The sequence below is a fragment of the Lepidochelys olivacea genome (genome assembly GCF_965140295.1).
Source record: "Lepidochelys olivacea isolate rLepOli2 genome assembly, chromosome: 11".
Lineage (NCBI taxonomy): Eukaryota > Metazoa > Chordata > Testudines > Cheloniidae > Lepidochelys > Lepidochelys olivacea.
Window position 1 is genome coordinate 39,618,225 of NC_140421.1, and position 26,958 is coordinate 39,645,182.

Below are 26,958 nucleotides of genomic sequence, written 5' to 3' on the forward strand. Positions count from 1 at the left end.
GGATAGGTTGTAGATCCTTGAGGATGCGTTGGAGAGGTTTTATTTGGGGGCTGAAGGTGATGGTTAGTGGTGTTCTGTTGTTTTCTTTGTTGAGCCTGTCCAGTAGTAGGTAACTTCTGGGTACTCTTCTGGCTCTGTCAATCTGTTTCTTCACTTCAGCAGGTGGGTATTGTAGTTGTAAGAATGCTTGATAGAGATCTTGTAGGAGTTTGTCTCTGTCTGAGGGGTTGGCGCGAATGCGGTTGTATCATAGACAAGTCTGTATATAGCAGCTACAAATTCTGCAGGTGTGAGTAGGAATCAGAGTTAAATAAATAAGTTTGCTGTAGGGCTGCAACCAATACATGGTTCAGAGTGATACTGGGGGAATCACTGAAGGGCTGCAATCATGCTGAGATTAAAAATAAAATACCGTATTGGATCTTAGACGTAAGGAATGTCTGCACTGCAGCATGGGTAGACGGACGCTCAGTAGCTCTGCTTGAGCTACTGCATGTAGCTGGGGTAGCCCAGAGGGCAGTTTGGATTGTCCCCCTGAGGATATAATCTCTGGGTATGTACTTGGTATGTACAATCTCTGGGTATGTACAAGCTGATGCCCTGGTTACAGTGCTATTTTTAGCAAGCTAGTTTGAGCAAAGCTAGTGCATGTCTGTCTAACCATACTGGGAAGCATACTGCAGGATGGATGGATGGTAACAGTGTAAACTGAGGAAGCTGATGTTCCAGCTTCCAAATTTCTTATTTATTAGCAGTAAACATTGCTAAATTATATCTATTCCACAATTTTTTCTCTGTCTGTGGATAATACTGTAGGAAGGCAACATTATGTTTTATGAAAAAAACCCCATTCATTTGAAATACTTTGAAGACAATATTGGCTTAGTGGTAAAATCTTTTGGAATCTCAGAAACTCCAAGGTTCAACTGTATTTTGACCGGGGTTGACTGAATAGAGCAGAACATTTTCTGTGTACATTATTCAAATTTTTTAATGAATTTGATTTGACTCTTTTTGCTCTCTGTATGTGTTTGCTTTTGCACTTGTCACATTAGTTCATTCCTCTTCAGCAAAGCACTGAAGCATGTACTTTATTTTATTACACACTAAAGGTTAAGATGAGCTTCAGTGCTTTCCTTCACAGGCATGGACCTAAGCATGTACTTAAGAGCTTTGCTGAACTGGGGCATTTGTGAATCTTCTGGAAAGCCAGTCTGCTGGCAGAAAGGTTCAGAGAGTGAATTTTAGCTGAAAATTGGGGAATATTTGTGAAAAATAAGTTTTAGATTCACTTTCTGTGAGCACTTGCATTACAGGCTTGATTAAGTTGTATTCATCCAGTCAGCAAATGGAAAGAGACCATGTGATTAGGGGTGACAGTGGACGAGAAGCTGGATATGAGTCAGCAGTGTGCCCTTGTTGCCAAGAAGGCCAATGGCATTTTGGGATGTATAAGTAGGGGCATAGCGAGCAGATCGAGGGACATGATCGTTCCCCTCTATTCGACATTGGTGAGGCCTCATCTGGAGTACTGTGTCCAGTTTTGGGCCCCACACTTCAAGAAGGATGTGGATAAATTGGAGAGAGTCCAGCGAAGGGCAACAAAAATGATTAGGGGACTGGAACACATGAGTTATGAGGAGAGGCTGAGGGAGCTGGGATTGTTTAGCCTGCAGAAGAGAAGAATGAGGGGGGATTTGATAGCTGCTTTCAACTACCTGAAAGGGGGTTCCAAAGAGGACGGCTCTAGACTGTTCTCAATGGTAGCAGATGACAGAACGAGGAGTAATGGTCTCAAGTTGCAGTGGGGGAGGTTTAGATTGGATATTAGGAAAAACTTTTTCACTAAGAGGGTGGTGAAACACTGGAATGCGTTACCTAGGGAGGTGGTAAAATCTCCTTCCTTAGAGGTTTTTAAGGTCAGGCTTGACAAAGCCCTGGCTGGGATGATTTAACTGGGAATTGGTCCTGCTTTGAGCAGGGGGTTGGACTAGATGACCTTCTGGGGTCCCTTCCAACCCTGATATTCTATGATTCTAAGATTCTATGATTTAGGTAACCAGTCAAATAGTTTGAATTTGAATGAATGAGCTTCAAGCCAAGAATTATTCAGAGCAATTATTTGAACAATTCTGAATAACAAATATGTTAGAGAAAATTGTGATCTGCCCTTGAACAAGTCATTATTAAAGCAAAATGTGAAATTCATCTAATAAATAATTTTGTACAAATGATACATCTTGCTCTGATTTTGACTGTTGTTTTCCAGATTTGGTTTAAGGATCATGTATTTGTTTTCCTGAGACTTGATATAATCTGAACTGAAAGTATATCATTAATTTTAGGCCAAAATCTGAATCCATTTTATTGCAGGTGTTTCAGCCCAGCTCACCAGCACCCGGCTACGCAGAAACACTTCAGTGGGAACACCCTTTTGGATGGCACCTGAGGTGGGCAAAGCATTTTCTTTATTTTATCTGTGTTGCCTCTGTTCATTGCAATACACAATTTTGTCCCAATTCTACATTGACTCAAAAATCTGATATCTATAATAACCAGAAAAAGCATTTGGTGGTTCCCAGCTATGGGTCTGTTTCATTTCCTTCCACATCTCTTATGCAATGGGATGAATTGACAAATTAGATTCCTTTAATAACAGAGGCATTATCCTCTTCTATTAAAGAGGATTGTTTGCAGCTTTTCCATAAAACTATAGGCTAATCTACAGGAAACTTACGGTAATGCTTCCTTAAGGCATGAAATAACTCTAGCTTTACGCTCTGTGATTCTCCTCTGCAGAGTAACAGAGCAGGGCCAATGGCTATTGCTCCTGCCATGGCAAGGGGAGGCACTTATGGGAGTGTCCTATAGAATTTAATAGATAGCTTTTCCATGGATTTCTGTGAATCATTCAGTGGATTTTAGTACAGAATTATATTCCAACTATAGAACTCTATATGGTTCAAAAAGCCTATAGAAGGGATCTAATCCTCTATGAAATTCTGTGGGTTTTTAGCATAATATATATACATCTAATCCTATTATTTTATCTCTATTATATTCTATAGGTCTTATCCTTAAGTGGGGTGTTACAGTACAGCAGATTAAGTGAGCCCCTTTGCTCAGTTGGCTGTTATCTGCTTAGTTGGGGATCCAGATTCCCAGCCTGCTCTGTCTTTTTGGGCTCATCCCTTGCCAGTCCCCCATCCCCAGGTGTTTCACCAACCTGGGGAGGGGGGTCACATGTGGACTCTGTGCTACAGTAGAAATCCAGAGTTCTGGAAGTAATCTGGTCCTTTCCACATGCTCTTGTGCAGGATGGGTGGCACATCAGTCAGTGTTTTCAAATACCTTTAGCAGTTTATTTGTGATTGTGACAGGGTGGACTAGGCCAGGAAAAGAGCAGTGGTGCTAAGTTCTCCAAGCGGCCTAGAGAGACTGTGCAGGAATCAGCCAATCAGGGGGAGGCCTCAAAGGGCTAGCCAATCAGAAAGGCTGCAGGGAACAGCCAATCAAGGCCCAGGAGGGTCATATAAAAAGGAGCTGCAGAGCCAGACACAAGCAGGTCCTTCCTGGAGCCAGAGGAATGCAGACGATGCTCCTGGCTAGCCAAAGGGAACTACAGCACTGCAGACAGCTCAATGCTGGCAGGGACCGGGGAAGCGAGAAAGAGCTCCTGTCTGGCTGCTGGGCCTGAACACGGAAGAGCCCCGAGATAAGGATGAAGCATCAGTGAAGATTGGGGTGGTGGGGAAGTGGTCAAGGGAACTGAAAGCCGTTTCATTAAAAGCACACAGCGGTGAGTGGCTGCTATTCTTAGGGTTTCTGGGCGGACCTCGGTCCCTTCTATAGGCCACTGGGGAAGCGGCCTATAATTGGACAGCGATAAACCCCTAGAAGGGGATCTGAACTACTTAGTGGCCTAGCTAGTGATCTGGAGCCAGAACAGACCACAGAGGGTGAAACCATTGCCTTCAGGGAGGAAGCCCCAGGGATATAGCCTGATACCTGGGCCAGGCATGTTTAAAGACTGTAGAGACACCCGAGCAGAAGAGGCACTTGTGAGAGGTGGGAGCCATACCATTACAGTGATAAGATATACTTCTTCCATAACATGTGCTAAGATTACTGGGCTTAGCAAAATGGATATAATTTTTCTTCAGTTGATTAGTTGACTTGTTTTGTGGCTCTATTTTCTTAGTTCTGAAGGTGGTCAATATTATCATACTGTCCTGGAAGAACTGAGCACTGGGAACGTATTTAAAAGGAATGGGTTGGTAGTTAGTACACTACTCTTGTGTGCTATCAACGTTATAAGTAGTAATGTTTATCCTTATCTATTACTGTATTGAACTAAACATCCCCATAGTAAACAGGAAGTTTAAATTAATGAGGATGCTAGTGTCAACTGAACTTGTTCTTACTTTTATATATATAAATTATATATTGTGCAGGAATGGGTGGAAAATGGTTTTCCCATCCTGGTGATATTTTGAAGATTTCAAAAAAATTTCCATTCTGTATGGGGATTAACCTGAGACCTTTAGACATTTTCTACAAAAAATAAGAGACAGAGAGAGAGTCACCAGCCCACCCCAGAATAGGTGATGATCTCATGATTAAAGTACTGACCTGGGATATGGGAAAACCAGATTTGAATCCTGCTGTGCCTGATGTAGAGCTGCAACTTGAACCCAGGTCTCCCACTTACAGACTTGAAGGAAAGCAGATGGAGTCCTGCAAAAACCTAGATTCAGCTCTGCCTTCTTTAGCCCTTAGCCCACAATCTGTACATGAAAGTGTTCAACTAAAGACAAATAGTCTAAAATCAAGGTTCAGATGGCACTCATATGACACACAATTTTACAGTAAAAACAGTGAAATAAATGTAGGTTCCATAATATCAACTGTGCATAAAGATAGCTAATATTCACCACATGGAAATCATTCTTTATGAAGAACATGTGCACCAGCCTTTTGAAAGAGCACCAGCCTTAGATGTAGCAAGTCTGTTACACTGCATGTTGCTGTCTTATGTTGATCAGAAGTCAGGGAATGATACATTCAGCTTTAGACCCCTAAAATTCCACCTGAGCTTCAGGGTTAATTCCATTGAGTTCTTGTTTAAAACAAACACACAAAACTCTAATTGCCTCCTGCAGATAAGGTGAACTGTTAAGATTCTAAGACTGTAGATGTTTCTTTCATTTTAATCTTTAATGTGCATGTGGTGGGGCGATGCCCCACCCCCATGCCAGATTGGGCTACAACAGGCCAGAGTGGCTGCGCAAGGTGGCAGCCAATCAGGGAGGGCCTTTAGAGAGCCAATCAGGGCCAGTATTACAGCCAGCCAATCAGGGCTAGGCTAGGCCCTATATAAAGGCTGCCCAGGAAGGGAGCAGGCAGTCTCTCCCAGGCCTTCAGAGGGTGAAGGTCTGTCTCCTGTGTGAGGAGACTAGCTCCAGGGACAGCGCGGTGCTGAGCAGGCAGGGGGAGCAGAAGGGAAGTCCCGCCCAGTACCTGCCGGGCCGCAGGCCCTGAGAAAAAGGGCCTACCCGGTGCAAAGGGGCCAAAGGGGAAACGACCCGGGGAGAGAGACGGACAAAGGGAGAGAAGGAGGGCAGGCAGGAAGGCTGCCGCCAAAGGGTCCCTGGGTCGGGACCCAGAGTAGAGAGTGGGCCTGGGTCCCCCCCTCCTCCTTGCACTTTCTCCTGGCCGTTAGGAGTGGCCATCACGGACTGCACCAGACCCCTGCCAAAGGGGGTTAGACTTTGGGGTGTAGTTGGCCATTGTGGCTGGGGCGAAGAGAAGGACTGCTGATAACACCAAACCCCCAGAAGGGGATGAGACCGGAGCAGTGGGCACTGCCGGAGGGGCAGTGTCCTGAAGAGGACGCCGCGAGCTGGGAGCAACGCGGGTCGAGACGCCAATCTAGGGCGAGAGACGGATGGGACACCACCAGCAGAGGGCGCTCCGCATGAACTGAGCTAATTCCCAGAGTGAACAGCATATTACCAGCTCCGCCTTAGGTTTTACTCGGTCTTTTTCTGTGAAGACTTAGCTTGGCCAGTGATTTTTCCCCGCTTGTGACCAGGCACCCAACATCTGCTTAATCATGTAACTCCTTCACCCACAAATGCTACCAGCTAGCCTGCCAGGGACATAGCAAACAGCATGAGGAGGCGTGCCAAGAGATAAAGAGCTCTAGCTCAGCTCCTTGCCAGCCTGCAGCACTGGCGCCAAACACTGGATAGATGAGGAAGGACCGTGAGAGGCTAAGCATAGAGGAGGGGGTCACAAGTCGCTGAGACTGCGGATAGTCTAGGTAGACTATTAGTGGAATTGGTTGGCTTAGTCCCGTGGGGTGCAAGGCTTCTATATGCTCATAAGTAGCAAAGCATGTTTAGATCCTTGGACATAACATGGAATAGAAATGAAGAAAATTAAAGGGTCCCCATCAAGCTTCTTAGGCAAGAGAACTGACTCAGTGCACTTTTATAACAGCCTACCCACTGTATTTTTACTGTTCATTCCATTTCATGCAGCTTAAGGAGATTTTGTCTTACTTTTAGATTAAAAGTGAACTAACCCACCTGCATTTGCAGTGACTGCATGACAGAGAACAATAACCTTGACAGTATCCCTTTAACTGCAAATATTGCAGGAATCTGTGTTTTATAAAATGGTACAAAAACACACAAAAAGAGAGAGAATGCGCAATATTAAATCTAAACAAAAATAGTGGCCTCCAACAAAAATGATGGAACATATCATCTGTTTGAACCACAGGCTATTTGGGATAGAGCTTACATTCTGCATCTGTTGTAAACAAGCAAAGGTCTGTATCATACGGCATGCAGTTTTGAATATAATGCAAACATTTGTTTCTTTTTTAAAATGTTACAGTCCCATCTGGTCTTCTTTCTTTTGCCATGGAAAACTGATTACAGTTGAGCAGAGAAATGAACCTGCTGTAATGGATCCAAAAATTGATCTCGTACAGACTCACAAAGAATGGTTGATATTTTACCATCTCCATAACAACCAGCTGACATCACAGAAGAGACATGAGACACCTTAGTAACCACTGTGCCATCATTATTTATGACATCACCTTGCTTAAAGACACTCTAAAAACAGTTTAGACCATTCTGACATTGCCAAGGGCTATGAAGACAGAATATTCTTATGAAACCCAGATAATTAAGGATGCTGTTTACAGTAGTGTTTTTCTTCAGTAATTACTGTCAGGGTTAATGGTTGAAATCTTACTCAAATTTCCTGCTCTCCACCCCCCTTCTAATTATCTTGCTGGAAAATAATAAAAATAATTTGAATAAGAATCCAAAGAAATAAATGGACATTTTGATGTAAGTGGTCTGAAAATATGGTTACACGTAATGACTGTGTACGTACCACATCAGAACAGGGGCAGCTCTTTTTGAAGTTCCTGTTCTGAAAAGACGTTTCCAAGTAATCCAGCATCCTAAGCACATTCACCCTCAGCAAGTAAGCATGCATGTATGAGCCACTATGTATGCACTGCTCAGCACTGTAGACATACAACTCTGCGAAATAACTGCACAATGCTCAACTATCCATTATGCTTAGGCTTGGCAGAATTTGATTTAAAAAAAAATAATTTTGAGGGATAATATCGATGTTAAGTTTTTAACATTTGTAAAATTCTTAGCAATTAAATTTTCATAGTTGTACAAAATTATGGGTTTTAAACATTTTTTCTAATTTTATTGATTTAAATGTTCATAGGTGTGGGAAATTATGGGGGGGGTGTTAGACAATAGGGGAAATCAGACAATGATCATTTAATGACAGTAGGAGTTGAGATTCAAAACGTGAAAGTTTTGTAACTGTTGAAATACAAATTGTCAACATCACATGTTCAATATAGAAAGTATCCTTAAAGTCAAACTCTATTAGTTCTCAAGCAGCACTTCTTTTACACTGCCTATCTGTAAATTTTGATTATTATTGATGGATATATTTTTTCATAGGTTTGTGTGTGTATGTACAGTGAAATTGATATTTACTGATAAAAATCTAATCTTTTCAACCCTGATTATGCTGCTCCCTGATCTATCTTTTATATTTCAAGTACTGTAAGACTTAAGGGCTTACATCATTATGGCTGGTTTCCTTGTGTTTGTGTGAATGACACATTTATATTCCATCAGCTGTAGGATTTGCATTACTTTTTGTGATGCCTTCGTAGTTCTTTTTAATGCATGTGTAAATTGTGCTATGAAAGATGAAAATCTAGAACTATGAGAACTTGAAAAATCCTCCTTGATAACAGCTTTTTGAAAACAAAATTTTCCAGTGAGTCTAAGGTAAGATTAGTGAAAGCTAATGGAAACTTGTACAGTGAAGAGAAAACATAGGGCAGCATGCAAAGAAAGTTTCCTTGCTCCTTTTTGCCTGATGTTTTTGATATGTGGGGGTGTCTATGGAGAAACAGCAGAGGAGAACCCTGAAACAGCTTAAAACAAGTGGGTCAATAGGAAATAATACGATTCAGAGAAACTGAAAGCATATGGTTTAGAAAAAAATGAGGAAATTGGACTAAGCCCCCAGTGAGTAATTGGGCTTTTCAGAGATGTTTTTCTGATGTATTTGTATGTCAAATAATAGCATCAGGACAGAGAAAAAAGAGCAAGAGATCAGTGCATATTCTGGGTTTAACCAAAATATGGTTGGAAAGTGAAAGTGGGGGATAATTGTACAGAAATTAAGCTGTATAGAAGCAGCTGAAGAGCTCAGGGGGGAAAAAAAAGATTAAACCTAAGAAGTAAACTTAAGAGTTGGTTATTATGTCAGTCATAATCACCTCACACATACAAGATCAGTTGCAGAGACTGAAACAGAGAATACAGCCAGGCTAGATTCAGCAGAATCATTGCTGAGGTTACTTTATACATACTACTTGTCACCTGTTAAATAAGTTACCTCAAATCTCTCTCTGTCATCCCTAAAATGCTCCGGGGGCAAGGGAGGAGAGTCAAATTTGAAACCTTTGAATTGAACTCACTTATATATCTTTAATTCCAAGTCTTAAAAAAAATATAATAATAATAAAGGGAGGGGAGTGGTGTCTCATTTCCAGTTCTGGTTCAGAAGTGGTCAAAGGAACAGTGCTGTGGTTTTTGTAAGATTCTTACCCTGAATAGTGAAAATATCACAAAATCAGATGATCTCATTTGAGTTCTGACACATTCATCCAAAACTTTGCAAGAGAAGCTCACAAGATTTTAGCAGTTATTAAAGCTAAACTCTTGACCTGGTCCAGCCTGAAATCTGAACCTCAGAACTTAAGTGTAAACCTAAGTGAATCAGCACACTTTCACCCTGTACCAAATCTAGTTTTAGGAACAGGAATTGCCATACAGGATCTGGGACAGACATTGGGGGTGACTTAAAAACAACACAGACTGAGGTAGCATGGACACCAACTTTTACACTTTACTTATAACCATCAGAAAATGACAGAGGTGCATAGATACTAGTTACTTATGGGGCTGTTGAGCACAAAACATTTAAAAATGTGTCCGTTGAAGAGCTGTACGGATAGGAGAGTGACATATAGCTATAATAGGGACTTCCACCTTGGAAAAGATATCATATAAGTTCAGTGGAGCCAAGATTTCATTGCTAGCATCTATCCTAGAAATCAGCGGGAGTTTTGCTGTTGACCTAAATGGTGCCAGGACTTCAAACGAGGAGTCTGATGCTGTATCAGCTCCTGGTTTTGGGTCCGTGTTACCAGCCAAGAGAACATAGCATTCAGCAAGATTATTCCAGTAACAGCAAAATGCTTTCCTCCTCCTTGGTGAAATAGACATCTCCATGAAATTTGCTACTTCAGTGCACAAGAGCCTGCTCTTGAGAATGTTAGAGGAGCAGGTGCTCAACTGGATATACCCACAGCACCTTTTATTTTAAAAAACTCCTGTTTATTTTATGGCTTTGAATCTGATTTTTTTTTTTTTTTTTTTGGACAGAGAGAGAATAAACGGAATGTTGGAACAATGAGAAAACACTTGCAGTGTCATACTGTAATATGAGGTGCTCTCTCCACATTATATAAACACAAATATTAAACTAGCACAATATTTTTGTTTACATTCATATATTTGAAAAATATCTGAAGCAATGGGTTGATCCTGCAAAGTTTCACAAGAGCAGTCCTTCTGACATCCAATATTCATGTGAATAAAGGGCTTTCGGGTTCAGAGCCAGGATTTTTGCTCCAAGAAGTCGCCTTATGCCAGATTTCATCTTAGAGCAGGTTTCTTTTGTTTAAACCTAAACTATATGAACCCTAAAAATCAGGTTAGTACCTGTAGTTAAAAGGCATCTAATACTTGGAACAGAAATTCCAACTCCCCGCCCAAATCACAGAATTGCATTCATTTGAAAATTGTACTCTGTGTTTCAAAGTTAATTCTAAATAGACATGTGCGGTGCATACAATCCTCTAAAAAGCACCCAGCATGTTCCCCCATTTTCCAGCCTTCAATTTATCTTGTTCACTGCTCACTTGCCTACATCATGGGACTCAAGGTCAGCCCTGGGTTAATAGCTTTAGGTCTCTTTGCTTTAACATCTATTTAGCTAAAATTAGCTCTTCTGATATGAGCATTTTGACTATGCATTTAGGTGCCATTCAAATATGAAACTTTTTTTTTATTGTAAATTCTGATTACCACAAGAAACTCTTGGAATCCACATGGTAAAGGGAGACAACTTAAACAGGTGAGAAATCAGAAAGTATAAAAACAAATTTATTTTATTTTTTTTGTTGTCTGAAAGTAATTTAAAAATGATCGTGCATGCAAAGCTTGTTTACATTTTGTAATAGAAAATAAATCTAAGAAGAAAATGTGTGGCCTTTCTGCCTTTTGTGAGGAAAATTTTGAAAATATGTATTTACAGCACGTGTAATGCATGTGTGGCAAATATCTATTTTCAGAGCACTGCTTATAAGATGCATTACTGAAAGAACTCTTTTTAGAGGTTAGTTTTGTTTTCACAGCATGCATTACATCAGATAAGATTAAAAACAAAAGGGGATATTAATCTTAAATTATCTAGGGCATAAACCAGTCATTAACTATCTGGGGTTAGGAAGAAACTTCTCCCAGGATAGGCTATTTCATAAATGCCTCTAAAGAAGATTCTTGCACCTTCCTCTGAATTGGTATTATCTGCCATGAAGATGAATGAATATTGAAATTTCTGAAAATCGAACTCATTTGGTAGGAAAACAATACAATAAATCTAGTATAGTAGCAGTAGAGCATAGATACAATTTTGAATTTTATTGCACAGAAATTTCAAGAAATGTTTGGCACTTATTATTATATTTATGAATGTATTACTGTAGGGCCTAAGTCCCAGCTGAGAGCAGGGCCACATCATGCTAAGCATATGTTGTGAGAGACACTGCACTCTTCTGCTAGGATCCAGGCTTTGGACCTGGAGGATGGTAGCCAAGGTGAAATCCTCCTCAGTCTGTGCTTGGGTCAATGAGGAAGAACACTCCTAGATATGGTGCAAGTCTGACTATGTATTTGAGCAAGGGAGGCAGGGTAGGTAACGTACTCCCTGGTCTATGATTTTCTTTTAGTGCCTCTCCCTTTCTAGCCTCCTTCCACAGCAGAGAGCAGAAAAAAGAAAATCTCAAACATCAGTCCCTGAGGGGCTTAAAGCACTCTTTGAGAGAAGGGCAAGTGTCCCCAGGAATATGGGGTTCTGGATCTCTTGCAGAGAAGGCAGACTGCCATGTTTTGCCTTTTGTTTCAATTTAAAAGATTCTTGCTCTGAGAGGGTTGTCTAGACACCAGCTATATCTCAGAAGACAGGACAAAACCCGGATGCTCTTCAGGAAGGGTGGATCTTGAAAATGAGCCTGTGATTACTAGGTCAGGATCTGGTCCCTTAAAGCCACATATGTCCTGAAGCCCCACTGTAGGGTCTATGGAATTGGATGCACAGGAGAATGAGCATTAACTTTAGTACAGTACTCAAAATAGGTAGCAGTATCGTTTTGGGACCAGGAAGTCACAGTTTTAGGCCAGACCTACAATACAAAGATTTTTCTGCATAGCTATATTGGTCAGTGTGTGTGAGAAGCCCCCCTCGCCCGAGCAGACGGAGTTATGCCAGCAAACCCATCAGTGTAGGTGCAGCTATGCTGACACAACAGTGCTAATTGTTGTTTGTGGAGGTGGTATTACCATGCTGACAGAAAAACTCCTTCCGTTGGCATATGTTGCATCTATGCCAGGGTGCTCTGTTGGAATAGCTATACCAGTATTGCTATACCAGCAAAGCATTTGTAGTATAGACAAGGCCTTAGGCGCCAAGATAGAAACTGGGACCAGCTGCACAAACCAACCTCCAAACAATTGCTTTGCTGTCCATGATCATCTTCCATGGGTGAAGCAATAAATTAGAATCTTACTTTCCCTCCCACCCCACCACAAGCTTCTGTGAAGGGCACACAATGGTAAAATCCTAACAAATCCCAAGATAAATGGCAAACTGTCTTCAGTTCAGTAATCACTCAGAGTCTGTGATAATGCAATCCATATACATTCTACATACTCAATAGCAAGGTGGCAACCAATGGAATGTGTTTTCTGAGCAGCTTCTTTTGCTAGAGGTGAGTGATGGAAAACTGCCTGAAATGCACTTGGATGCATGTTTCATTGCAGATTAAATTTATTTGGAAACAAAGAGAACTCACAATAGATGGACATAGAATTTGATTTTTTTTAAGTGCTTCTCACCTGGGATGCCGGGATTTTTAATGTAATGTAGTTTTACTTGGATGTACCGTATTTACTAAAGTCATAAGCTGTCAGCTGCTGTAGAGAGGAGAGTATCAAAAGATGCTTCATATGTTGTCTCCTCTTTGTTGAACTATTGTAGGCCTTAAACTGTTTGTGAAGCCTACAGAAGCTCAATGACATTGTTCTGGAAACAGTGCTGATATCCCTTCACTACACCATCCATCATGAATGCAATTCCCTGTGACACTCATTTAGTTATTTTGGCATAGCTTGTAAATAAACTTTCTAAGAAAGTTTAGATGAAGAGTGAATTTTGCTGTCAAACTGCGGACAATAGATTTTAGAATTAGAATCAATGGCAACATGCCATGCTTATGTGGGGAAAGGATGGCTTTGTGTTTTAAGTCACTGGATTTGGACTCAGGAGATCTGGATTTACTTCCCTGTCTCTGCCATAGTTAACCTCTGTGACCTTTAGCTGATCCTGAGACTAAATCTCTCCATACTTCACTTCACTTCCCTGACTGCAAAATGGGGGAACTGCTACATCTGCCTCACAGAGTATTGAGGACAAATTTCATAATATTTGTGAAGAACTCACACAATGCTGTGATGAGGACCATGCAAATATCTAGACAAACACGATCCGGGGATAGATTGTAGCAGCTTTGTAGCTAAGCAGATAAATATTTTTGACATTTCAAGAAAGTGAAGGAGAAAAATAATGTCAATTTAATTAGCTATGTATGGGCTAACTGCTTGTGACTTCCTCTGAGTCACTACCTTATGGGAGCTGACTCACATGATTTCAGTAAAGTGACGTGTCATTGGGAACACAGATGTTTTTGGGAAGTGGATAAAGAATTTAAACAAACTAGAGAAAGTTTAGCTTCTTTTTTGGTTATTTTTTTTCTTTTTTAAGTTTTGATGAAGGTCAAACTAAAGCTACAATGAACTGCAATAGGAATGAAAAAGTTATGCTGGAGCTGCTAACAGCATTGAAGCAATACAATGGAATTCAGAAAGCTACAGATAAGTCCTTAAAGAAAAAACTGATCTATCAGCACAGTATCCGAGAAGGTCAGAAAAGCAGTGGGACAACACCAAATCTACTGTGCAGAGTGGGGGCATTTGCATCATGTCACCCTTTGCCTCCAGGAGTGCTGACTTCCTAGATAGGCAGCATGAAGCGGGGCTTTGAGGGAAGCTGAAGGAACACCCCATAGGTCTGTAGAGCCAGTTGCCACAATTGCCTTTGTAAGGTGCAGTGGTTCTAGATGCTAGTCCAATCCAGCTGGAATGACAGATATGGAGGGCTTGGTAAGCTTCTCTGCAGTGTGAAGAAGATTCCATTACCCCTGAGCCCCCAAGCCTAATTCCCTGTGAAAACTGTGTGTGTTGCGGTGTATGAACCCTGCACTGACAGGATAGGGGTTAGGGAGGCTGTGTGTCCTAATCAATAATTGGCTACTAATATAAATTGTTCTGAAATTCAATTAACTTAAAAAAATCAATTACAATTTGTCTTTCATTGATAAACGTTTTAAAAAAATGTCATCTTTGAATAAGATCTGGAAGTCATGAATAAAGAAATGGGAATAAAGAACCAATTTAGGTCTCGTGTTTACTCTGGCTTGTGTGTATGTGTGAGAGAGAGAGAGACACTCACCTTGGTGTCACCAGCTCTTCCAGTGTTGCTAAACACCAGTGGAACTGAACCAGTGAGAGATTTTTAGGAAATGTCGCTAGTGTATACAAGGCCTACGAAAATATTTTTTACCCCTAAGGTGAGATCAGATTAAATTAAATAGGCTGCATAGTGTCATGTGGAAAGACATTCAGCTGGTTTATTTTATTTGTTGGACTTGCATGGTTAGCAGTTTTGCTCTCCTTGGAGCAAGGGTAACAATTTTGTACCAGCTTCATTTTTTATACACTCTGCTCTGCTTTCAGCATTGTGCTCACATACCTCATAAGCTGCTTAGCTCGTGCTGTCAACTGAGTACAGTAGCACCTTTCCCAAGAAGCTTCAGCCCTTTAACCTCAAGACTACTTTCAGCTGGTGGGTCAGCAGTGCTAATTATACAGTGCTTGTCTCCAGCTAGCAGAGCTCCAGTCATAATCATTCAGCAGTATATTATATGCTTGCAGCGATGCTTTTCTACGTGTTCTATATCTACTGAAGCCAAGACAAAAATAACTTCAGTTCTAAATAGTCCTAGGCAAATCTCAAAAGGGTTTGATGTTTCGGTTCTTATAAACGTACACACGAATGCGTCTGTCGTCCTGTCCCCAAATTAGAAGTACACGTGCCAAACTTCTCCACTGCATAATCCTGTGTGTTACTTTCTCTTTCCCCGTCTTGTGTGTCCATATGTTGTCTAGTTTAGGGCCTGATGAAGTTAATGGCAAAGCTGGCATTGGTTTCAATGGATGTAGAATTATACCCTTAAATTATAAACTCCTCTTGGCAGGGAAAGTATCATCCTGTATGTGCGAAGTCTCATGTGGTACTGTAAAAATAAAAGTTATCCAGACCTCTGGAGCAGGACATGTCATGAAGAGGTTTTATCACTAGACTTCTACTTTTATTTCCCTGTGGCTAGCATGGCTAACTCCATGAGTCCTGCCAGCCTAGGCAGCCCAGCAAATGTCTACCTCTTCTGGCCCACAGTGACCACACAGACAATTACTGCATGTCTTGATTCCTGTTCTGCCTGTGGGGTATTTTGGTGCTTCCAGTCCTATAGCACTGCAACATACCTGGGCATGCAGTCACCTGGAAACTGTAACTAGTACAGAACATGACAACATATCTTTTTAGCAACATGGGCTACTGTGAGCACATCAAACTGGTCTTTACACTGGCGTCCCCTAGAATACCGTGCCAAATTCAAGGTCTTTGTCCATATTTTCAAGGCACTCAATTGCTTGGGCCTAGGATGATACCTTCATGATCATCTAAAGCAGTGGTTCTCAAACTTTTGCACTGGTGACCCCTTTCACATAGCAAGCCTCTGAGTGCGACCCCCCCACTTATAAATTAAAAACACTTTTAAAATATATTTAACACCATTATAAATGCTGGAGGCAAAGTGGGTTTGGGGTGGAGGCTGACAGCTCGCGACCCCCCATGTAATAACCTCATGACCCCCTGAGGAGTCCCCACCCCCAGTTTGAGAACCCCTGATCTAAAGTTCTGAGATGCGGACAGTGATTGACAACTCCACTCCTCAGATACAATGGAACTGTCCAGTGTCAAGAGTAAAGCTTGTCTGTTTAGGAGATGGACCTTTCCTGGGGGTCAGTCCAAGATTATGGAATGAACCCCCACAAACTTTTTACTCTAATTTTACCTCTTGAGTGAGGATAAGAGGCAAAAAAACAACCTCACATGACGATGATGATAATCTTTAATGCACTACTGGAGAACACTCAGACATCCCCCTGATGAGGGTGATATACGAAACCAAACAGAACAGAATAGAAGCAGGAATTTCTCTGACATACTAAAGTGAAAAAAATTAGGGAGGAGAGTTATCTGAACATTTGGTTCTAGCTTTGCGAGAAAGTTCAGGTGGGGCGGGGTCTAATTTTTCTGAATCAATTTGCTCTAGACAAACAAATAAACTAGATCGACCAAGTGGAAAGACTTGATTAAAAATAAATTATTGCTGTCATAGGAGATGCTTTTTTTCTAACCATAACTTCTACTGCCTCTGCTAGATTTTCTTATCTTGTATATTCAATGCTCTTTACTTCTTTTATAAGAAAATAATTTGTGCTGTCAGCAATTCTGTTTATAGTGAGTACAAATTTGCAATTTAATTTAACCCCATTCAGAAAACCGTGCACATACCTATTAATGACACAGCAGAGTGTAAAAAGTTTTCAGAGCACTTGGTGGTGGTGTTTGAGGAGTTTGAGCTGGAAAATTTGGCTCACGATTCCAAACCACAGTAAGTGCAAGGAGTTTTGGGGTCTGAGGTTTTGTTTCATGCATTTATAGAGATAAGGATCAAATTTTAACCTGGATTTGGTTTTTGACCTCCCCAGCAAGGTTTGTGGACATTCACATTTAGCGGTTTGTTTTGAGCTCATATCTAGTTGTGAAACTTGTGATAATATGAATGTAGACACTGACTTTCACTGGCAGCATGCATACAGGTTCTGGTCCAAAGCCCCCTCTTCCATTAACTTCAATGGGCTTTAGATCAGGCCTATGATATATTGATTCAGCTTTTTCTGTTTACTCAAATCCAGAGGGGGCAAACTACGTATAGTTGCAAGAAATTGACTGATGGGAGTGAACGATGGAATATTCTTATCATGCAAATCACCTTTTCACCTTACAAATAGCTGTAGAAATTAATAGGTATGAAATAGAATTGCAATAGGTTTCAGTAGAAATTAAAATATATAGAATTTAATAGAGAATTTTTTTGTGGAGTTGTTTGAAGCATCCTGTACAGTTCTATAGCAGGGGTATAATTCTCTATTAAATTTTGTGGGAATATTTTTTTAAATAAAAACAAACAAACGAACAAGGAGAGGGTTATAATTCTATAGGACTATTTCCATCTGGGAAATGCAGGCAAAGCTGCAGAAATAGGATTGCATGTGATTTTTGGTAATCAAAAGTACATTAATGTCATGCTAGCACAGCGTGAATTTATGAGAAGGTTAATACATTGTTTTTCCTGTTTTTATCTGATAGGTCATTGCTTGTGAACAACAGTTTGACTACTCATATGATGCTCGGTGTGACGTATGGTCCCTTGGGATCACAGCTATTGAATTGGGTGATGGAGACCCACCTTTATTTGACATGCATCCTGTGAAAACGCTTTTTAAGATTCCAAGGTATGGCACTAGATGGCTCTCTTGACTCACTAGTTTGTTGTTCACAGGGAGTCTAGTGAGAAGTAAAATAAATATTTGGTAAACAATTTCTCCTCGAATTGTAAGAAACCATCACTGGAAAATAGATAAAAAAAGAGTTGTCATCATTATGAGGATTCCTATTCAATCTGACTTTAGAAATAATTAATAGTAAGGGCTCGTTGAAATAATAGAATTCTATATTTACTTTATTCTTCTCTTGGGTTTTGATTTTATATACCTTCAACAATAGACTGCAAATGTAATTTTCTTAGCTGTAGTTGATAAAAGCATTTGTTTCAACATAGGCAGAACCTAGTATCTGAAATGTAGCATAATGTTTTTAAATGGCATTCCTCTGGAATCTTAGACTTGTCTGATTATGGAAGAAATACATGTAATTTTGAGAATGTTATGTAGCAATCTGTCAGTTGCACTAAATTGTGTCCATCGTTTCTTTTTTTAATTTACCCTTGGATGATAAGATGTGCAGTATGCATATAAAAAGAAAATGGAAGCTCTCTCCATATTTATTAATATCACCTAAATATTTCATTTCACATCATCTGTTTTTGTTTTGCTTTATCATCACCTGATTGGGGTTTCTAACAGGACAAGTCAGGATTTTATTGACAGTGCGAAATAGGGTTTAACAAGAGGGTCACGGTCATAATAGGAAAAATCTCTCAAGAATTTGTCCAAGGTTGACTGCAAATTGGCATATGGTTGCCTTTTCCACATTGCGTTTGTAAAGAAAGAATCGCCACTGGCTGATAGCAGTTTAAAAGCTTTGACAATAAAAGTGTTTGACCTTTTCTTATCTGAACAATCGCACAATTATCACGGGCTTTTAAAATTTCTTCTGATTGCAATTTGCATTTCTGATTAGGTCTATTTATATGCAGATGAGACTGTCTTCGGTTCTGCGTCATAATGTTATCTACTTGTACCCGACCCAGATGTGAACTGCCACCACTCTTCCAACAATTATTCAGACTGAGGCAGCAGTTCATCTTGTTGCTGAGGCACAAATATAAAACAGGACATGGCAATTAAAGCAGCAAGGGAGGCTCCAGATTTCAAAACTAATGTCCATAAATTTTATCAGATGAATACTCAAACCAGTTTAGCAGGACTGTAATCATGTCATAGTGTTAAATAACAGCAAGTGATAGGAAGATCTATGGAATGGGACATGTGGATGCTTTGATTTTTGTGTATGATTTACCTCTCTCCCTACTCACTGATATATGTCTGCATGACTTTGCAATATGTAAGATGGGGTGTCTACTTTGATAAGATAAATAGTGTGTATTTACTATGTAAACTCCTTAATGGCAGAATTTTTATTATTATTTTTTTGAGTGAAGTGATTTTCTTCTGCTTTGCATTTTACGAGCTAGAATGCCACTACTAGAAACTATCCACTTATACAAGACATCATAGATTATGGTGGGTGCTAGATGGGAAGAGGGACTGCTAATGGGATATGGAGCTTGTCATCTCTAGGAACTGGTTTAAATCCAGTCCAGGTGGATAGTGAGTAGTGACCAAAAGTTGCTACCATCAGGGCGGCTGTTTGACCATCTAGTGGTGTTTGACCATCTCAGTCCAGTTCCTCTTGTCCATACTACATCTGATGTCCTTTTTAGCAGTTTCAGCACTGAGCATGTTGATATTGTGATGCTCCCCAGGGTTACTCAGAGTTGTGAGGTACCTTGCTACTATCTACCCTTAGCGTGGAGCAGGGGCATGCACAGGAATTTAAATTTGACATGTTCTGTGACCCCGCTGTGGCCCTAAAGCCAGAAGATCTTGCTCTCCCTGCCGCAGCCCTAGGGCCAGAGGAGTTCTGTGTCCCCTCCCCAATTATTGGAGGGGGTCCCATGCTGCTGCTTTGCCCCTCCCCCACTTGTGCATGCCCCTGGCATGAAGCAGTCTTGTCTATCCATGAAAACCAACAGCCTCTGGCCACCAACACACACTAACTTCCAGGTCTCTGCAGATCTCACTCTCTCTTGTGCAGGCTACTGACAGACACAAACCAATTCCCAAGCTCCTCTGCTAGTGTCTCTCTGTTGCCCCTCTGTTGTATCCAACTCCTGTCACTGGACACTCATATGAATAACCAGGTAGGCTCTCCCTGAAGGTACAGAGTACGCACAGCTTGACTAGAATAACTAGAATAACTCAGGATCAGATTCTTTATAACAACACAGCACTGTAATCTATCTATAGCGAAAATAAATACACCTTTATAAACAAAGGTTTTAAGAGCTAGTGAGTAAAGATAGTAAGAACAACAGGTTACAAATAAAACAAAACCATAAAATGCAATCCTAGGTCTTCACTTATCAATGGTTACCTTTTCTATTTAATAGAGTAGAGTCCTTCCAATCATTCAGTCTTTGTCAGACCTGCTGGTTTTCAGTCATAACCAGAATCCAAGTTTTCATGAATATTTCCCCCACCCTACAAGAGGTTTCCTCAGTAAATGGAATACGAAAGGGGCTTTTTTCCTTCCTCTTATAGTCCAGTAAACTTTTGAAATGCACCCCCAAATAAGATTCTTCTCCCAAATGCTTGATGTCCAGTGTGCTCCCTCCTGTTGGTCTTACATCCCCATCAACCCATTTTACCTATTGACTTCACATACAAACAGGGCATCCATTGTGTTGGCTTAATTTACACGTGACAGAGAGAGATACATCTTATCTACTATCTGGAAGAAAAAAACTGTTTGTCAACTGCCTGCTTACACATGTATTTTTGGTAGGTACACAAAATTCCGTACACCTAGACCGTGCGTATATCTTGCAATGCTTCTGATGACCAGTGTCATTTGAGCTTTCATTTGATACCTCACAAGGCATTCTTTATAGGTAAATACCATGAAAACAGTATGTTGGGTGAGCAGTGTGTTTGTCAGGTCAGATAGGAGTTGCTGTTACAGAACAGTCAACCCTTTGCCAATGGGCCTTGAGGAGCTTTTAGGGTCACAGGCATCTCTCTCACTCAAAGATTTTGTCTCCAGGACATGGTTCAAGCACACTAGGGGAGCAGTATGTGGAAGCATTGCACATGGGGGAAGCTTGCAGCGTAGCTGCCTGCGTTGTATAGTACACAATCCTCTGAATTTAATTTTCCATGACTGTCAATCTGGCACCTTTCATGAGCAGGACAGGGACTGTAAGGAGGCAGGCCTTTAGAGCAAGGTGTGCACATGAAGCTGTGACCCTGTGATGCTCTTGTTTTGTGTGTCACACACTTTTGAATTTCTAAGAAATCTGCTGGTGGCAGACACATCAGTCATTTTTGTTCTTAGAATTGCTGTAGCCCCTTATAGAGGAGACATGTACATGATGCTCACTCGTGGAACTTTTACTTTTGTTCCTTCTTGTTGTTTTCCCTTAACTGAAAGTAAGTCATTTGATTGAAAGTCTATGGTTGTTCATTATGTATGGGCTGGGGGAACAATACAATGGGCTTGTAATATCTTCTCTTAATATCTATTGATCCAATCCATCACAATTAAATAAATTAATTAAACAATTCCACTGCCTTTTGGCTTGTGTAAGCGATAAACCCTGCCCTCATGATCAGCTGATTTATTCATAGGCCCAAACAAACATATTTAGCTCTCTGGAGTGCTGATGCAAAGCAAATCAAAGGAGAGGGAGGAAAGAGAACTCAAATGAGCTCCCCAACATACAGTTGCTTCTGCAGATTCTCAGTTATACAGCACTGGATCTACCAGTACGCTGAGGGGGAAGTTCCCGGGGAGGCTAAGTGCTCCCTGCATACCCACCCCAGCCTGGATAAAAAAACAATGTTAAAAGATATCTATATGGGGGGAGGCAGCTCCCAGTTTTTCACTCTCCCATAGCGTCTCATGCTAAAATGGAGGCTCTCTGTTTCTTTCAAGCTTTCATTGTCTTATAGTTTAAATGGCAATTACAAGCTAAGTTTCTGCTATTTATACATATATACTGTATAATGGTGCAGGGATGAGATTGCACTGAAGTTTGTTACAGAATTCTGCGGTGACTATGATAACCTACAGTCAAACAAGCATTTCTTGTTGGTTAATCTGGAAATATAAAATGCCACCAAGTTAGAATGGACAATAAATGTTATGAAGTATTGATTTACTGTCCAAATCTCATTTCTGCAAAGCATCCTCTATTATTCCAACTTTGTTGATTCTCTATTGGCCATTTTGCTGAATGGACTGATTTGAATCCTAGTTTGAAAGGGAGGGGTGTAACTGCCATTTGCGATGAGTGACCCATGTATTTGTTTTGGATTGTCTGAAAATATCGTGTCCTCATTTCCTCTACATACATGGCTGCAGCTGGTCCACACCTTTCCATTTCCAAACCATTTTTATGTGTCAGACTGGTTGTATGCGCTACTCATTTCATTACATTAACATAGAATTTTGAGGTGTTTCATCAAGGAAAGGACAATTAACCCTCATGAATGAACTTAAGAAACGTTAGTGTGAATGAGAAGTGCCAGACTGACAGATTTGGACACAGAAGTCCTCTACTTGTTCAAGGGACAGATACAGCATAGCCCGCATCAGTTCAAGCTTCCCTACACTAAAACCCCAATATTCCTTAATCCCTGAATTTGTGTGATAGAATATTTCAGTTGCCATGCTAATTCAATCCTGGGTCTTTCTGCTCAGATTGTCAACAAGCATGCCAGTAACAGTAGCATTATGATTTAGACACTTGTCAGTTAGGAACTGGAATAAGACCACAACTTAATTTCCAATAAACAACCAAAGAGCAGGATAGTTCTCTCTTTCACTCTCTTTTTAGTAGAATTATTATTCTTTTTTGCTGTGTCCCTTAAAGGACTGATCCAAAGCCCATTGAAGATAATGGATCAAGCCCTGAATGAGCAACAAAATTATCCTGGGGCTGGAAGGATTGATTTCTTAGGAAAGTTAAAAGATCTATCTATCTTATCTATCTATCCATCTAATCTAGCTATCTATCTAATCTTAGTTATGCAGTGATTGTGGAGGAAGTAACAGTCTATGAATATTTGAAGGATGTCAGCACCAAGCGGGAGAGTAAATGAATGTGGCCAGGGTGTATAACTAGGAGCAATGAAAGAAAATTTAAGGAAGGAAACAGAACTGGTGGAAGCCACATTGCTTGGGACTTTTAAAACTAAACTGGACAAAACAATCATAGAAATGTCAGGCCCCACGGGTCTTTGAGAGTCATCACATTCCAGTCCTCCACCCAGCAGCTTGCAGACAGCAGCGGGACAGGGGTCTATGATGTCCAACATGGGCACAAGCCTCACCCCTACTTTTTGATTGAGAGAGATCCAAGGCTCCTGCTTGGGCTCCTTTTTAAGCCAGAGGAGGAAACAGGTACAACTGGGCTTCTCCCTGCCATGGATTGCTGGTCTGGTGTTTATGTGTTCCTGACTTCAGATTCAGACCTCCAGGTATCCTGGCTCAGCCTGATCCTTGGAAACTGCCTCCTGGTTCCTGCCCTCTGGTTCCATGTCCTGAACCTGACCTCCTGGTATCCTGACTTAGCCTGACTCTTGATTCTGCTACCTGGTTCCTACCCTCTGGTTCTGTTGCCTGAATCTGACCTTCTGATATCCTGACTCTTAGTAACTGCATCCTGGGTTCCTGATTCTGTCTGGCTCTTGGTAACTGACTCTTGATCACTGCCCGTCCATTTGTCTCTTGATTTGGATCTCCTGGTATTCTAACCTGGCCTGATTCCTGGAAACTGGCTCCTGGCCCCTTAGCCCATTCCCAATACTAACCCCTAAGCCAGGTTGTCCATTCCTTGGCCCTGACAAGAAAGCATAGAAACGTAGGGCTGGAAGGGACCTGGAGAAGTCATCAAGTCCATACATCTGCACTGAAGCAGAACCACATAAACCTAGATCATCTTTGACAGGTATTTGTCCAACCTGTTCTTTAAAACCTCCAATAATGGGGCGTCCATAACCTCCCTTGGAAGCCTATTCCAGAGCTTAAATACTCTTATATCTAGAACATTTTTCCTAATTGCTAACCTAAATCTCTGTTGCTGCAGATTAAGCCAGTTACATCTTGTCCTACCTTCAGTAGACATGAAGAGCAATTAATAACCATCCTCTTTAAACAGCCTTAACATATATGAAAACTGTTATCAAGTTCCCCCTCAGTTGTCTTTTTCTCAAGACTAAATCACAGAATCATAAACATGCCCCTCTTTTAAACTTTTTCTTATAGGGCAGGTTTTCTAAACCATTTTCATTTTTGTTGCTCTCCTCTGGAGTCTTTCCAATTTATCCAAATCTTTTCTGAAGTGTGGTGCCCAGAATTGAACACACTACTCCACCTGAGGCCTCACCAGTGCTGATTAGAGCAGGGCAATTACTTCCTGTGTCTGACATATAACACTCTTGTAAATACACCCCAGAATGATACTAACCTTTTTTTGCAACTGGAGTTGCAGACATTGTTGACTCATTGTCAATTTGTGGTCCACTATAACTCCCAGATCCTTTTCAACAATACTACCACCTAGCCAGTTATTCTCCATTTTATAGTTGTGCATTTGATTTTCCATTCCTAAGTGCAGTTATCTGTACTGAATTTCATCTTGTGAAATTCAGACCAATTCCCCAATTTGTCAAGATTGTTTTGAATTCTAACCCTGTCGTCCAAAGTGCATGCAACCCCTCCCCGCTTCGTGTCAGTTGCACATTTTATAAGCATAGTCTCCACTCCGTTATCCAAGTCATTAATGAAAATATTGAATAGTATCAGATCCAGGACTGACCCCTGCAGGACTCCACTAGATATACCTTCCCAGTTGTAGTGAACCATTGATAACTATTCTCTGAGTTCGGTGTTGCAACTAGTTTTGCACCCACCTTACAGTAATTTCATCTATTCTAGACCACATTTCCTTAGTTTGCTGATGAGAATGTCATGGGGGACTGTGTCAAAAGCTGTACTAAAATCAAGAGATATCATGTCTGCGGCTTCCTCCCTATCCATTAGGTCAGTAACTCTGTCAAAGAAGGAAATTAGGTTTTTTTGGCATGATTTGTTCTTGACAAATCCATGTTGGCTATTCCTTATAACCCTATTATCCTTTAGTTGCTTACAAATGGATTATTTAATAACTTGCTCCATCATCTTTCCAGTTATCAATGGGAAACATACAAGGGACAATCCTGCACTGGCAGGGATATGGCCTGGATGGCTGAGGGGTCTTTTCCCTCTCTGACTTCTGTGAAAAAATAATTGAATCCAATGCATTTCAGTAAGAGCTAAGGGCACGATCCAGAGCTCACTGAAGTCACATGGAGTTTTTCCATTGCCTTTAATGGGCTTTGGATCAGACCATAAATGAATGTACCTCTTCCCATAGTCACACCCTTCACACACAAACAAATCCCTATTAAGGGTCTTCTCCTGTAGTCGCTCTGGATCTGGAACCCCACTGAAGTTAATAGGCATTGCATGCACTGGACTGCTGGATTCCTAATGGTTTCATGTGTGAGTTTCAGTGGAAATGTTAAAAATAGAAAAAACTTAGCAATAGCCAAACATTCTTGTCAGCAAGCAAACAACACACAGGGTCTGATATTAGAATGTAGCTATTACAAGGTATAAATCCAACACATTCTTCTAGCAGGAAATAAATTAAAAATCTATGTGGATTATATACAAAAGTGTATCCTTGGAACAGAAGTTCAGTCCAGAAATGCTTCAGAATATGGAATACTCATAATTTATTTATAACTCTTCCTCTAACTTGAAAGTGAAATACACTTTTCAGTCAGTGACTGTGATGGAAGAAACTAAATCAGGTTTCTCAGTTTGAACCTTGGACGTTGTTTTGTGCATGCTGATTGGTATTTGTCCGAACTTTTTACACCCTTTTTCCTCACAGTCTCCTCATTGTTAGCTTCTCTTTTTGCCACCCATGCTCCTCTCCATCATTCCTTCCATTGAGAGAGATCCAAGGCTCCTGATTGGGCTGTAGCGTCTTTTTAAGCCAGAGGAGGAAACAGGTACAACTGGGCTTCTCCCTGCCATGGATTGCTGGTCTGGTGTTTGTATTCCTGCCTTCAGATTCAAACCTCCAGGTATCCTGGCTCAGCCTGGCCCTTGGTAACTGCTTCCTGGTTTCTGCCCTCTGGTTCCATGTCCTGAACCTGACCTCCTGGTATCCTATCCCATATCCCTCTTCCCCCTTGCTTCCTTTCCCCCTTTTTGCTCCTGTTTACGCATAGCCTCCTGCCATTCCTGATCCAGATCTGAATTCTGTAACTCCAACCAATGGCTAATCGAAACCCTTCATATTGTTCTCCAGCGAGTTGATCCCTAGCGAATAGCTAGCCACCCCAAAGTAGTTTGTCTTTACACTATGAACACCATAGCAGTTGCTAGATCTTGCTAAAAGAGACTTAAAATTCATTACTCTCCCAACATTACTCCTCCATGTAACCGATTGCTGTAGCTGCCGTAGTTATGGGACTATGCTTGAGAGGGGATATGTCCATAAATGGGAGGGCAGATGGCCTGCGTGACCTATAATGGGAGGTGAGGGTGGTATATAAGATTCTCACTATTAAGATGAAATTCATGCTATGGTGATGTTTGTGAACCCCAAGAACTAAGATGTCTTTTTTCAGCGACCCGTCATTGCTCCAAGGTTCCTGCTCTCTCCTTGTTTTCATGACTCTCTTTCTTTGATTGTGGAGGCCCTGCACCTTTGCCCTTATGGTTGTGACTTTACTATTAAAAGTCTCCAATTCCCCTGTCTCTGCTCAGGGCCCTCGTGAGTCTGGTGAGTGTTTGGTTTGAATGTAGACCGTTCTTAACGGGACCTTGCAGGTACAGCAAGCTTCAGTCATTCCCTCGCTCAACTTAGCCCACGCACCAGACTGTCTTGTTCAATTTGCTTTTCCTTTGTGGTTGGGAAGGGGAAGGGTTCCTGCCTTCTTACTTGCACTGGTGCATTTGCATTCTGCCCTGCCCTCCTCCCTCCCCCCATGTAGGTTGGGAACTTATTAGCATTATTATAGTGGAAGGCTGGTGGATGTTGAGGGACAGCTTCACTTGGGAAAAAAACAAGGGCACTGTTTCTCGTCCCCCATTTTTAATGTATTTAAAAGGGCATAGCCAAACTACTTAGCAGCCGGCAGTATGGAAGTGTCACAGTTGGAACTGCTGGAAGCTGAGCCCTTTTAAAATTCTACCCTTTGGGTGTCTAAA

General features: G+C 41.1%; 1 protein-coding gene across 1 annotated transcript in view; it reads left to right on the forward strand.

Annotated features, from left to right (window-relative positions):
* MYO3B (myosin IIIB) overlaps positions 1 to 26,958 on the forward strand; it is a 334,888-nt gene that overhangs the window by 46,669 nt on the left and 261,261 nt on the right. The window contains exons 6-7 of the mRNA XM_084643361.1: positions 2,374 to 2,450; positions 17,533 to 17,678. Of these exons, the coding sequence (XP_084499487.1) occupies positions 2,374 to 2,450; positions 17,533 to 17,678 (223 nt within the window). The remainder of the gene's footprint in view (positions 1 to 2,373; positions 2,451 to 17,532; positions 17,679 to 26,958) is intronic.